The sequence below is a fragment of the Sciurus vulgaris genome (assembly GCF_902686455.1).
Source record: "Sciurus vulgaris genome assembly, contig: HiC_scaffold_629_arrow_ctg1, whole genome shotgun sequence".
In the NCBI taxonomy this organism is placed as follows: Eukaryota; Metazoa; Chordata; class Mammalia; order Rodentia; family Sciuridae; genus Sciurus; species Sciurus vulgaris.
In genome coordinates, this window is record NW_027632956.1 from 12006369 (window position 1) to 12020736 (window position 14368).

The following is a 14368-nucleotide window of genomic DNA, read 5'->3' on the forward strand; positions in this document are numbered from 1 at the left end:
CAGCTGGCTAGTGTGCTCCAAGAGAGCAGTGCTGAACCATCACTTGCATTTTTTCAGAGTATTTGTTCCACGAAGTCACTCTACTCTCCTTAGGACAGAGATCATGGGTCTCTCATGGGTATGCTTATGAGGATAATTCTTCAGGACATTCTTCAGCTGTGCATTCTGCACCAGGTTCTGGAAATTCAAAGTGACAACTGCACTTGTATTTGGCACTTTCCAGTCTTCTTGCACACACTGCCATACTCTCTGCCAATGAATGGGAATTCCACACTGGAGCACTTTCCAGGTGTATCTCATTGTCTACTGGAAAACCAAGAGGTGAACTCAAAAGACAGCTGCTCTTGTTCCTGGAACTCCTCTCACACTTCTGATTTACAGAGTTTGCCTGTGATTTCTTGGTGAATAAAGAATGATTTGTGGCTGAATCGAATTTAGCCTGGATTGACAGCATTCAGGAGGATCATGGGGCATTTACAACCTACTCACCCAATATCATAGGAGCTCCAGTATCAAGAGAAATGGAGCCATTTTGTAGACTCTTGTTAATACTGATGGACATCCTCAACAGAAGCAGTGCAGGGATTAGGGTTGAATATCCCAGAATCAACTGGCTTAAATTCTAGGTTGTGGGGGAAGGTGCTGTGATGTTGGGAAAGCCTATGCTCATGGTTCTTGTGCCAGAAAAAATAGGAATCATCATTCCTATATTCAGCTGAACCTTTGGAGCAACAGAAAAGAGACAGTAATTTGCAAGGACATTGTTGTTCTAAAAAGGGGAATGAGGGTAGGTATTCATGGTTGCATAGAGAATGAGCGGGCAATAACTATTTCCTGTATTTATAGTGTATGATGAGGCTGAATATATGTCATGGAGTTTGTGGATTGACCATGATTGATGGCAAGTTTCATAGGGTCTCTTCTCCAAAATTGTTTTCCAGCATCAAGACCCTTCATCGTTTCTGGCACCCCAAATATCCTTACTCTCTTCTTTTGAATATTTAGCTTGGAATCTCTGAACCATTCCACATTCAGCACGGTCTATGTTCAAATCTGGTGTTATGCCCTGTGAAACTGTGCTCATCATGCCATCACCAGGCTGTTAATATATCCCCCAGCTTGTGGTCTGCTCCATCCTGAGGCTGGTTAGAGGACTCCTGGCAATATCCCACAGGCCCTTGCGAAAGAGTGGTATTTGACTGGTCAAGAAGATGAACCATTTTGTGAATACAGATTGGCAAGACATTTCTGCATCTTGTTTTGATTTGATGTGACCCTGGAATGATCCCAGCAGGCAAGTTTCTGGGTGTAGCCTAGTTGTAAGGCAGCAGCCAAGGAGGAGAGTCCTGGCAGTTGGAGTTTGCACAGAACAACTCTCCTTGCATGTCAGGTTCGTCCTGTCCTCCTTCCAACATGCTGGGTGAATGACTCCCTCCTCTCTTCATGAGCCACCAGAGGAGCCACTAACATTCACATGGAACATGGACATCCCATGTTCCATATCTCTCCTTTCCAGTCTTTGTAGGATAGGAGGAGAAACCCGATAGATGGAATGTGATGTGTCCCACATCAATGATCACCTAATCCATGGCAATGGTGCTGCACTGCATGCTCTACTGACCTAAGCACTCACCACCCATCTCCCCCGGTGGATTCTAGGCCCCTGCACTAGTTTCCTGACTCTGAAGAAAACCTGGGTTGTCCCAGTTCTGGAGGAGTGGGGTCGGAGGGCAAGTCCACTGGTGCCGTAGCTAAGTTTGTTCATCCATGTGCTCTCAAGCACCCCTCAGTCCCAGCTTGTTCCACTGGAATTTGTGGGGGCTAATAGCCTGCATCAGGAACCAGATGAGCTGCCTGTCAGCAAGAATGTTGCAGCCAATGGAGCACAGCTCTACCTAGCAAACCTGGTTGGAAGTGCGAGCTGTCAGACTTCAATGGGATCCCTTGTCCTGCCTGGATATGGGGTGATTTATCACTCACATGGCTCCATACCACTTACAGCCTGGTTCCTTGTTGCCCAGTCATCAATGATAGAATCATTTCTTCAAAATGCAAGACCCAACACCCACTCCCTTCGAAAGAACGAAAGAAAGAAAGAAAGCAAGAAAGAAAGCAAGAAAGAAAGAAAGAAAGAAAGAAAGAAAGAAAGAAAGAAAGAAAGAAAGGGAAAAAAGTGGATATGGGGGGATATCCTAAAAATCAAAGGGAGGTCACTGGAGAAAAGGGTTCAAGGAGTGGGCAGTGTGGGGTGGGGTTTGCTGGAAATTGTAATTGGTCAAATTACATCAATATGTTATTTGCATCTATGAATATATAACAATAAATCCCATCATGCACAGACTCTAATTCACCAAATTTTAAAAATATGGGAGAATAAAATCAATATATAAAAAAATTATATACCTCAACCAAGTAAGGTGTACTCCAAGGATTGAAGCCTGGTTGAACATGTGAAAAGTGACTACATCAATGTACCCATAAAACAGCTGAAAGAATAATCCTCAGCTCATGTTAATAGTTGAGGAAAATTCATTTGCCAATATCCAACACCATAATAAAAACTCTCCATAAATCATGAATAAGAAACTTATTAAATTTGATAAAGAACATCTGCCAAAAAATGCAGTTAACATGATATTTAACAGTGAGAGACTAGCTTTCTCATTAAGAACTATAGCAAGGTATGAATGTTTCCTCATATCAGAAGATATATTAGAAATTCACAAGATATACTGAAGTAAACGGTGTAAAGTTTGGAAAGGAAAAAATAAAACTGTCAATGTTTACTGATTATATGATTGTAAATGTAAAAATAAAAAACACAAAGAATACACAGTTTCCTGGAACTGCTAAGTAATAACAAGATTATAATTTAATAACTGAATATGCAACAGTCAATTGCCAATTGGGTATGGTGTCACACACCTGTAATCCCCAAATGACTCAGAAATTTGAGGTATGATTGCCTAGGTAATTTAGCAGGTCCCTGTCTCAAAATAAAAGTTTAAAAAGCAACAGTGATATAGTTCTGTGATAGAGCCCCTACCTAGGCCACACAAAGCTCTTTTTTTAAATCCCTAGTACCACAACAATGGTAGAACAATAAAATGTAAAAGAATTCTGAAGAATACTGAAATAATTTTTTAAAAAAATGAAAACAGTAATGAAAAATAAAAGGAATACTTGCAACTCAAAAAATGATAAAAGTTTAACCATGACAATTACATTAAATAAAATGTAAATTGTTTAAACACCAATAAAACATTATCCAATTAGATTTTTAAAGAAACTGTCAAAATTCAGTCCAAAGAAAATCATTATGATATAGGTGGTTAAAAAAAAAGTTTATAACACAAAAATACACATACTTAAACACAAAAATATGATTGAGTTAATCTTTCTTACCAGATAAAGCAGATTCAAGAAAAATAACAAGGGATAAAGTATGATCAAGAAAAAGGGGTCAATTTATCACTTCTGAAATGTTAGAGAGAGAGCTATTATAAATACTGCCATTTGTAAAACCAAGAAAAACATTAACAAAGATGATCAAAATCAACTTCTTAACCAGCCCCAGAAATTAAACAAAGAGGGGCTGGGATTGTAGCTCAGTGGTAGAGCACTGTGAGGCAATGGGTTCAATTCTCAGCGCTGCATAAAAATAAATAAATGTCATTGATAACTAAAAGATACTAAAATCATAGCCCAACCATGTGATCAGTGGCAGATAGGGATGGGGATCAGGGATATAAGGAGGATTTTTAGGACAGCGAAATCACATAGCAGGACATTATAATGGTATACACAGCATTCATGATTTGTCCAAACTCATAGAAAGTACAAGACAAGGGGTCCATGGTACCATGCCCCCATGGTACGGGATGTTAATGAGGGAGAACATGTCTATGTTGAAGGCAGGAGATACATGGATATCTCTGGTACCTTCCTATAAACCTAAATCTGCTCCAGAAAGTAAAGTCAAATTCACCCCAAGGGTCAACAGCAGATCTGACTGGCAAAAGAAATCAATAAGCTAGAGATAAACAAATTGAGATTATCTAGGCTGAGAAATCTAAAGGAAAAAACCAGTGAATAAAACTCAAAAAGGTTTCAAAGACCTAAATGAAACCATCAATCCTACCAACATATAAATAATGGGAAACCCAGAAGGAGAGAAAAGGATAGAATATTTGATTAATGTTCAAAAATGTCCAAAAAGTCTTTATGAACTCCAATATGGATACAATAAAAAAAGAAAGACACTTAAATTCATCACAGATGAACTATCAAAGACTAAATATTAAGAGAACTTTCTTGAAAGAAGAAAGTTCATTCATAAAAAGGATGCTCAGTAAGATTAATAGAAGCGCTAGGGTTGTAGCTCAGTGATAGAGTGCTTGCCTAGCATGTGTGAGGCCCTGGGTTTGATTCTCAGAACCACATATAAATAAATAAAATAAAGATCTATCAACAACTAAAAAAAATATTTAAAGAATTAATAGGAATGCCCTTATAAAAATCAGAGTCAGAAAACTAGGATAGGGCTGAGGTTGTGACTCAGTGGTACAGTCCTTGTCTAGCACATGTGAGGCACTGGGTTTGATCCTCAGCACCACATTTAAAAAATAAATAAAGCTATGTCTACCTACAACTGAAAAGAAAAAACAGTGGGATTACATATTCAAAATGATGAAAGAATGTCAACCAAGAATTTTATATTCAGCAAAACTACCATTTAGAATAAAAGAGAAATTAAGGTATCACAAATAAAAAGAAACTGAAAAGAACTTGCTAGCAAACCTGTCCTATAAGAAGGACTAAATAAGTACTAAATGAGTCCAGTAGATGGAATTGAGAGGACATACAATGTAGATGGTAACTTGAATCAATATAGAGCTATAAAGTATGTAATTAATAATTATAAGCAAAATAATTTTTTGGTAACTCCTTTCCCTGGCATTTTATAAACCATAATTTGTAAAGATGCATTTTATAATAGTAATTGCAAACCAAACTTTACTGTTTTAACAGGCTGAAAAACAGAAAACAGGGCTGGGGATATAGTTCAGTTGGTAGCATGCTTGTCTTGCAAGCAAAAAGTCCTAGGTTTGATCCCCAGCACTGCAAAAAATTGAAAAATAAAAAATATATTAAAAAGCAAAAATTAACAAACTTACTGAATGCAGCTAGAGCAATGCTTAGAGAAAAGCATAAACCTGTAAATGTTAAAAAACAAAGATCATAGGCCAATAATCTTCACGTCTTAAGAAGTGGGAAAAAGAGCAAACTAAATCCAAAGTAAGCAGGAGGAAGGAAATAAAAGAATAGAACAGAAAAAAATACAGAGTTTTGAAAACTCAACAAAGTTAAATCAAGAGATCAAGAAAGTATGAGGGCTGGGGTTTAACTTAATGGTCGAGTGCTTGCCTATCATGTGTGAGGCACTGGATCCAATTCCTAGCACTGCATATAAATAAAATAAAGGTCCATTGACAACTAAAAATATACTAAAAAAAAGTGTAAGAAGTGAAATCTAATGAAAGGCAGGCAGTCACATTATGCTTGATAACATTCTTAGTAAATGACAGAATAAGCAGACAAAAAAATTATCAAAGATATGTAAGACCTGAATAACAGTATCAACTAATTTGACCTAATTAACATTTATATAATATTCCACACACAAATACAGCAGACTACAAAATTCTTATCAAATGCACATGAAACAATCACGAAAACAGATCTCACTAAACTCAAACAACTAAAATTATTCAAATATTTATGAACTATAAAGTAGCAATCAACAGCAATGATATGTAGAAAATAACCAAGTATTTTTGACTAGTGCACAGGTCAAGAAGAATGGCAAGGACAATAAAAGCAAAAAGATCACATTGAAACTTGTGGGATGCAACTAAACAAGGTTTACAGGGAAATTCTTGCATTAAATACTTTTATAAAGATGAACAATGTGGCCTTCCATTTTAACTCTGTGGTAGAGAACTTGCCTAGCACAGTAAGGCACTGGGTTTAATCCTCAGCAACACATTAAATTAATTAATTAATTAATTAAATTAAATTTAATTTAATAAAGGTTAAATTCTTTTAAAAATGGTCTTAATTTAAGCTTCTACTTTAAGAAACTAGAAATAGCTGGGCACAGTGGCACATGCCTGCAATCCTGGCAGCTTTGGAGGCAGAGGAAAGAGGATCACAAGTTCAATGCCAGCCTCAGCCTTAGTAAGACCCTGTATCTAAACAAAATATGAAAAGGTCTGGGGATGTAGCTTAGTGGTTAACTGCCCCTAGGTACTATCCCTGGTAACAAATAAATAAATTAAATTTAAATTTAAAAAAAGGGCTAAGAATATGCCTCAGTGATTAAGTACCCTGGGTTCAAACCCTGGTACAAAAAAAATGCAAAATAAGTCCAAGGCAAGAAGTAAATAATAAAGAACAGAAATGAATGAAATTTAACACAGACAACAGACTGAATATCAATGAAGGCAAAATCTATTTCTCCTGGTGGAAGTGGAAAAGTACTTATGAAATTGATGAACCTCTAACCAAGAAAGAGCAAGAAAGACAGAAAACAGGATATGTCTATACTGAACTTACAAACATTAAAAGACTAAAAAGAGATTTATAGGAACAGCTCTACGCACACAAATTTGACACCAATTCCTTGAAAGACACAAGTTATCAAAGTTCACTCAAGAACTATTAGATAACCTGAACAGATATCCTACAGTTCTCTATTCATTTACTATATTTTTAAAAATGTCTTCATAAAACTTCATCTCATATGATTCCTCTAGTAAAAACTGCTGATCATTCAAGGAGAAATGGCTACAAATAACACAATCTCTTTCAGAAAACTGCAGTACCAGAAATATTTTTCAATTCATTTCATGATACCAGTATTAACTCTTATATGGAAACTAAGGATATTATCAGAAAAAACTACTGACCAATACCCCTGATAAATATAAATCCAAAAGTAGTAACAAAATTTACCCAAACCTGAATGCATATAAAATTTATAATTAATATTTTATAATTGAGGCTTATTCCAGGAAAGCAATGTTGGTTTCCTGAACATTCAAAAATCAATATTCTTCATAGATTTTAGAAAATGTTCCATGATTGCAACAATAGATGGAGTAAAAAAATTGGACAAATTTGAATATCCATTTTAGGTCAAAATTCAAAAATCTGGTTGATATATGTCTCAGTCATCAATAATAACAAACATATGATTGTAAATTTCCATAGAAATTTAAGAGTTAGCTTATTTATATCTTCAAAGAATCCTGGTGAATTTTTGACTGGCACTGCACCTTAAATCTATAGCTCAATTTTGGAAAATTTAATAACCTAACGATTTTGAGTGTACCAATTCATAAATAATATGCCTCTCCACTTACTTAGATTCACTCTATCTGCTAGCCACACCCATCATTACCATTTGCTAAGAACATTCTACTGTTTACTACATCAACAAAGTCAATGGAATCAAAAGGAAAACAAAGAAGATGTTCTTACCTGAGTTTCCTGAATTTTTTGAAACTCTGACTGAAAGTCTTCCCCATTTCCATTGTCCTCATCAGTATCACTGCAGACTCCACAAAAAATGTAGGTGGGAGCTTTACTGAATCTGGTTTTGCTTTCTCTTCAACTGTAGCCTTCTTTTCCCAGACAATAACACATTCTTTCTCATTATCTGAAAAATCCAAACAACACAACCAAAAGAAAAGATAAAATTAGATGAAGTCCAACTACTCTACAACAATGATCAGCTTTTCACTGGACCTCAAGGTAATCCAAAAATCCACATAACAAGATCTATGAATAGTAATGGAACAAAGATCACTACGAGAACTATGTTTTCCAGGTAGCATTATTTTTGAAATATTTTAAATCACCAGGATCAAGGATATGTTAAATAAATAAAATCGATTATTCTTGGTTATCAGATCAGGAGGTTCCCTTCAAACAGATGACTTGTTTTAAAAAAATCTACCTAGTCATTTAAACTTAACATACCTGCTAGATTTTCTTCTAATGGCCTATGTTTTTCTGAGTCATCCAGATAGAGTTTTCCATTAAGTTTCTTGACAGCCATTTCAAAATCTTCATCTTAAAGTAAAAACAAGTATTTCTATAATTAGTTTCAAGGGTTTTCCAAGCCACAAACCTAGGAATTATCTCCAGCATCATTCTTTCCTTTATTCTCCATATGCACACAGTCCATTTTGCCAAATGGAAATCACTAAGTCCTCTCCTGCTGTTGGAGCTTTCACTTGTACTCTACTCTTGTTTCAGCTGCCTTGCTATCACTTTAGTACAGCTTCTAATATCCTTTCCCACAAAACAATCCACTACACAACTGCCCACCTGATTCTAGTAGTTGACAGTGTCAACCAACATGTTTTCTGTTTGTTTTTTTGTTTTTGTTTTTTCAGTAGTGGGGATTGAATACAGGATTTGCACATGCTAGGCAGGCACTCTGTCACTCAGCTACATTCCTAGTTACAACAGGTACATTACAAAGCTCCTTTATCCCTACATGCAAAAATGACATGATTCTTCCTCTTGCCTTCTTGTTCTGACTTTGCTTTGCCATATACTGATCTTCTCCCTCTTCCTCAGTAGTCTAAATGTCAAGTCTCATTCTTATCTTTCTGTAAGACTCTAATAACGATTGCCATTTGAAAGTCCTCCTTACATGTTTGGAAAGGGTATTGTCCATTTAATACTCAAAACAACCCTGTGCATGCCAGGTGTTTTTTCCCAGCATTTTCCCTCTACATCTCAGTTTTCCTCTCCTCCAATTCCTGCATGGATTAAAGGCACACTGCAGTAACCCATTCACTACCTCCAGACATAGCAAAGCCCAGTCCCAATCCAGTGACTCAGAAGGGAAGTCAGACACACAGGAATTCCCCCTTGCAAAGTTTACTATGCTGAGCCCCTGGGACAGGGCTTGAAAGCCAGAGCCTACCCAGTCCGAGCCCACCGTAAACCACCCTGTAGGTGCCCACCCGAGTCCACACCCTTCCATCGCCCCCGTGGCGCCCAGCGCCTACCTACCTTGTGGCAGCGACCAGAACTGATACAGCTGGAGCTCTAGCAGCGCCCACCATCCCCAATCACCTGGGCCAAACTTTGCCACCTGCTGCCTCATGCTGGAGCCCAGGTTCTCCGGCGCCTAACGAGGCCCTAGGAGGTTGGCACCTGGGTCGCCCCAGGATTTGCCTGTAGCCATCTGGTGCCCACTGGTTCAGGGGGCGCCGCTCTGCCACTGAGCATGGAGAGTTGAGCGCCGAGGGCGTCCGATTAGGCAGGAACGACCCGGGCCAGCCGGGAGAGGCGCGGGGCTGACAGGCGGCATCCCAAGCTGGAGAAAGTCCTGGGGAAGTTGTCTGGGACAAACCCTTCCCACGCCACCCTCGTCACTTGTGACTGAGGCCCGCGCTGAAAACAAAAATCGCCCCCCCCCCCACATGCAGGTTCTGGCCTGTAACATCACCATCACCATGCACAGTCCTCAGGAACAGGCTGCCATACGCCGCCAGCTGCTGATTGGCTGGAAGAGGGGCTCCTGCGCCCAGGTCTGACCCCTGGTGCTCACCTATTTTCAAACTCGCCACACCCTCCCGCCTGCAAAGTGGCGCAGGATGCGGCTGCTTTCTGCTCAGTCTGTGTCCCCTAGGGACCCGAGGCAGACACCGCAGTCTGCAAAAAGATGATTGTGTATGAACACATCTGGACAAGCAGAAATGGAATCCTGCAATGAACAAGAACCAGTTATGAAACAGGCTGAGGCAGAATGTACTTCAAGAAAGTCTGGGATGCTGGAAGCAGGAGTAGACAGGATTGTTTCTCAGTAGATGAATCCAAAAATCAACCACAGCTTCAGGCCACAGATCAGAGTAGTGATTTATAAGTTCCTGGAGGCCCAGAAAAAAGAAGCTGTGCTGAACTCCCTTCTGAGTCAGAGAGCAAAGCCCTGACAGTCCCATCCCAGGACACTTCTAAGAATATTCCTGGCACTTTGGAAAGCTCTGTTTAATTGATGGTGAAGATTTGGATCTCTGTTCCGTGAGAGCATGACTTCATTTGTGGGGTTCAGGGGCTGGGAGGTGGGGGGACGGCACTCAAGATTTCTAACTTGAATGTGGGGCAGTGCCCAAATAGAACAGGAAGAAATTTAGCAGTGAGAATGTTGTTCATGTGTGCCCCTTGCATTGGGCTGCCACTGGACCTGCTTGTCCTAGGGTGTGAACAGTTTATGCACACTACAGCCACTAAGGTGGTTCTCAAACAACTTTATACTTCAACATGGAAACTGCACATGGATTTGAGGGTTTGTGTTCTGGGATAAACAGAAGCTATAGTGAAAGGTCATAACCAGTATCAAAGGGCAGTAAAACTTAGCTGTAGGTATTTGACAGTGCATATCCAATTTCTTTCTCAGAGTTACAGACTAGAATGTACAAGCCATTTGCATCAGATATCCTTAGAGTTGGTTGTGACCTTCTGGTCCATGACTCTTCTAGTCAGTTTCCTCCCCTTGTCAGAGGTGACAGAAAGTGGAAGCCTGGAGTGAACAGGGACACAGAGACATCATGCATAAGGAAAAATGTGGGTTCTCTGTCCAGGGTTTCCTCCTGTCCTCCAAAGGCTAGTGAGCCTTGGATTTGTTTATCCTTTTCCCATGTTTCTGTTTTTTGTTTTTGTTTTTTTTTTTTTTTAAGTGAGTTAATGGGATTAAGTTCTGTAATAAAATTGTTTAATATGAAATACAGGTACACTCATGGCCTTTTTAATATAATGATTTAAGGAAACTTATAGTTGCCTCTGAAGCCTTAATTGGGTTGGACCAGGAGACAGGGAGCAGAGTTCCAGAGATTTCTGTTTCAGTTAGAGCAGTTTTCTTACACTTTCTACATTGGAATTTTGCATAAAATATTATTGTCAGACAATCTTGACTGGGGCTTGGATTGTAGATAAGTGGGAAAGCACTTGCCTAGCATGTGTGAGGCACTGGTTTCAATCCTCAGCACCACGTTAAATAAATAAATAAATAAAAGTATTGTGTCAATCTAAAACTAATTTTTTTAAAAAAGGGTCTTGATCAACAAATTTCAAGAACTGATAACTTATGAAATGGCAGTTTCTAACTCAAGTATTAACAATTTAATACATGTTTTTGTTGATTAGGAAAATTGATGTTTTTCTTTAAAATTGAACTACATCTTATGAAGTGCGTATGATGTTGAAAATTTTCTGGGACTTTTAATGAACAACTTAATTTAAATAAAATTTAAATTATTCCTTTTAAAAATATATATGGATGTGTACACACGTGCATACATTCATAGTAATTTTAGAACATATACAATTTCATATGATTTAAATATCTTGGGATGATTTGTTTTGGTCAATTAATTTTAACATTCTTGTCCATATATATCCATATTATCTTTGAATTAGGATGAAATGTCATGTGGCTCAAGAGACTAGTAAGAGTAAAGTAAATATCCATACCACTTATACAGATGAGATCTCTTCATCATAGCACCCTGTCAAAAAAACACTATGCTTTCTTTAAAAGTATATTTGTACAGAATGCACACCAAGGGAGATTCCTAACATAAATTATGATCTTTGGATGATTTTGATGTGTCTATGTAGGGTCATTAATTATAAAGACTGCACCACTATGGTGGAGGATGTTAATAATGGGGAAGCTTATGCACATTGGGATGTAGGAGATAAACAAGAAATCTCTGTACCTTACTCTCAATTTTCCCATAAATCTAAAACACCTCTAAAACCTGAAATCTTTAGAAATAGTGAGCTTGAGCACTGTCTGATATTGACACTGTAATTCTGAAACACTCCAGTCATGATAAAAATACATGTTTATAGTAATACTCTTACTGGCAAAAAAAAAAAAAAATGTATTAAGTATTTTGAAGTTATCACTTCCCCTTACAAATGATTGTGAACCACATACATTTATTTTCCATTTTCAATGCATAAAATAAAATTTGAAATTATATTTAATATACAATATTTCAATTTCCTTAGTCACAAACATAACTAGGTGCATGCTTTATTTATTTCATTTCCAAATAACTGCATTCTTATATACTTTGAACTCTGGTGTCAATATACCTAGGTTTGTTTAATTTTACTTCTATTTATTTGCCTAATTTCTGATTTCAGATAATGTGAAATGCTCTACTCACTATTTAGTCTTCTGAATTTCAGCTGTGGTAAATCTTAAGGTTGTTTTCAACTCTTCAAATTGTTGGATGTGAGGGCGATCTGGCTGCGACATCTGTCACCCCATTGATCGCCAGGGTTGATTCGGCTGATCTAGCTGGCTAGGCGGGTGTCCCCTTCCTCCCTCACCGCTCCATGTGCGTCCCTCCTGAAGCTGCGCGCTCGGTCGAAGAGGACGACCTTCCCTGATAGAGGAGGACTGTTCTTCGGTCAAGGGTATACGAGTAGCTGCGCTCCCCTGCTAGAACCTCCAAATTGTTGTCCAGTTATTATTCTCTGTGACCTACCTGGCTCTTAATATGAATGTTTATGCCAAAATATACCTCATGCTTTTTGCTTGGGAGTGGAGAAGTTGGTAAATTCAATAGAGTACACTTGTAAATTTTGACTCCTGCATTTCCTCTTTCCTCTCTTATTTCTTGGAACACAGGTATAATATCTAAAATACAGAAGTCATATTTGCAAGAATGATGAGGAATCTCACAAGCAAAGGAAGGTATAATGGAGGCTAAAATAAGTTAAGTTCACAGAGGGCATAATAAACCACCATACCTTGTCTGAATAGTTCTGAATAAATAATATACTTCTTTTATAATAGAAATATCTACTTGATGAGAAAAAGGTCATTGGCTCATACAGTCTCAACGAATTGTGATAGGAAAATTGTAGATATTTATTGATTTATTTTGGTAGTCAAAAATTGAGATTCAGTGAGGGCAGATACAGTGCAGCACACACATAATCATAGATACTTAGGATTCTGATACAGGAGGATCACAAGCTTGAGGCCAGCATCAAGCATCTTAACAAGGCTCTGTTTTAAATAAAAAAATAATTAAAAAGGACTGGTGTTGAGGCTCATGACAGAGTGTCCCTGATTTCCATCCCTAGCACCATAAAAACAACAAACAACAAAACAAAAAGATACCCACAAAAACCTAAGATGAAGAATCTTGTACATAAAGTAAGTTTGAAGCTTGTGACAGAGTGCCCTTGGAGAATGCAAATAATAAATTTTGGAAGGAATGTGAGGAAAAAGGAGCATTTGGTCATTCTTGGTGGGACTTCCAATTAGTACATCCACTCTGGAAAGCTTTATGGGGATTCCTCAAAATCTAGGAATAGAACCACCATATTACCCAGCTCTCCCACTTCTTGATATGTATCCAAAAGACCTAAAATCAGCACAGTACAGTGACACAGACACATCAATATTTATTGCAGCATAATTCATAATAAACAAACTGAGGAACCAGACTCTATGCCATCAACAGATGAATGAATAATGACTATGTGGTATATATACACAATGGAGTTTTACTCAGCCTTATAAAAAAATGAAATTATGGCACTTGCTGGAAAATGAATGGAATATCATGCCATGTGTAATAATTCAGATCCAGGAATTCAAGTGTCTAATGTTTTCTCCCATATGTGGAAACTAGACCAAAATAATAGGTGGGTGAGAGAAAGAAAAAATAAAAAGTGGGGAGTGGGGAGAACCCCATGAAAATAGAAATCAGTGAAGTAGAAGGAGGAGATCAAGAGGGAGGGAGGAAGGACAAGAAAAGGGAAGAATTGGGTTATGTATCTGATTATATTTTCCTACATAATTATTAAAAAATCACAATTTTATCTTTATATAAATACATAGTGTACTAATTTATAACAAACTACTCATTAATGGAAGAAAGAGAACTGGAGTAGAGGAAAGGGAACAGGGTAGGGAGGAGGGGAATGAACAGGAAAGTATTGAAGACCACATAAAAATAAAAATAAAAAAGGCATAATGTGTGTGCATCTACAATTACAAAAAATTTACAAAACAAAACAAAAAAAAAAAAGATTCAGCAATAGCCAAGTGTGGAGGTGAACCAGGCAGAGAAAGGTCTGAGCATCTGAAAATGGACCTGCTTTTTTTGCACTGTGGATTTTTTCTGAATCAAATTAAAGCTTGACCCTTTCCAGCAAAGTGACACAAATTGTTTTAAGATAAACTCCATCAAAATTATAATCTCATAAATCATTTTCTAAATTATTTGTAGTAATATAAAATGGAGTTTAAAACCAT

The 14368-nt window shown here is 37.6% G+C and overlaps 1 protein-coding gene across 5 annotated transcripts; it reads right to left on the bottom strand.

The window, feature by feature from the left end:
- Window positions 1-427: 427 nt before the first annotated feature.
- LOC306652104 (E3 SUMO-protein ligase RanBP2-like) lies at window positions 428-9497 on the bottom strand. Of its 5 annotated transcripts, none has more exons than XM_079125162.1 (4): window positions 9157-9497; window positions 8047-8139; window positions 7546-7723; window positions 428-1199 (listed from the first exon to the last, which is right to left on the bottom strand). In XM_079125162.1, exons 1-4 carry the CDS (start codon window positions 9185-9187, stop codon window positions 1103-1105), a joined length of 399 nt encoding a protein of 132 aa, XP_078981288.1. In that variant the 5' UTR covers window positions 9188-9497; the 3' UTR covers window positions 428-1102. The 5 variants fall into 5 exon arrangements, with proteins under 5 accessions (XP_078981288.1, XP_078981290.1, XP_078981287.1 ...); XM_079125164.1 differs by having other exon boundaries at window positions 428-721; window positions 9094-9497; XM_079125161.1 differs by having other exon boundaries at window positions 9094-9497.
- Between the last annotated feature and the right edge of the window lie 4871 nt (window positions 9498-14368).

Bases quoted from the DNA above. Each gene is read 5' to 3' on its own strand.
- LOC306652104 (XM_079125161.1), bottom strand. From the start codon at position 9,187: ATGAGGCAGCAGGTGGCAAAGTTTGGCCCAGGTGATTGGGGATGGTGG. The intron at 8,140-9,093 runs GTAGGTAGGCGC...TTTTACTTTAAG, and splicing joins GTTCTGGTCGCTGCCACAAG to ATGAAGATTTTGAAATGGCT. The intron at 1,200-7,545 runs GTAAGAACATCT...CTTCTTGACCAG, and splicing joins AAAAAATTCAGGAAACTCAG to TCAAATACCACTCTTTCGCA.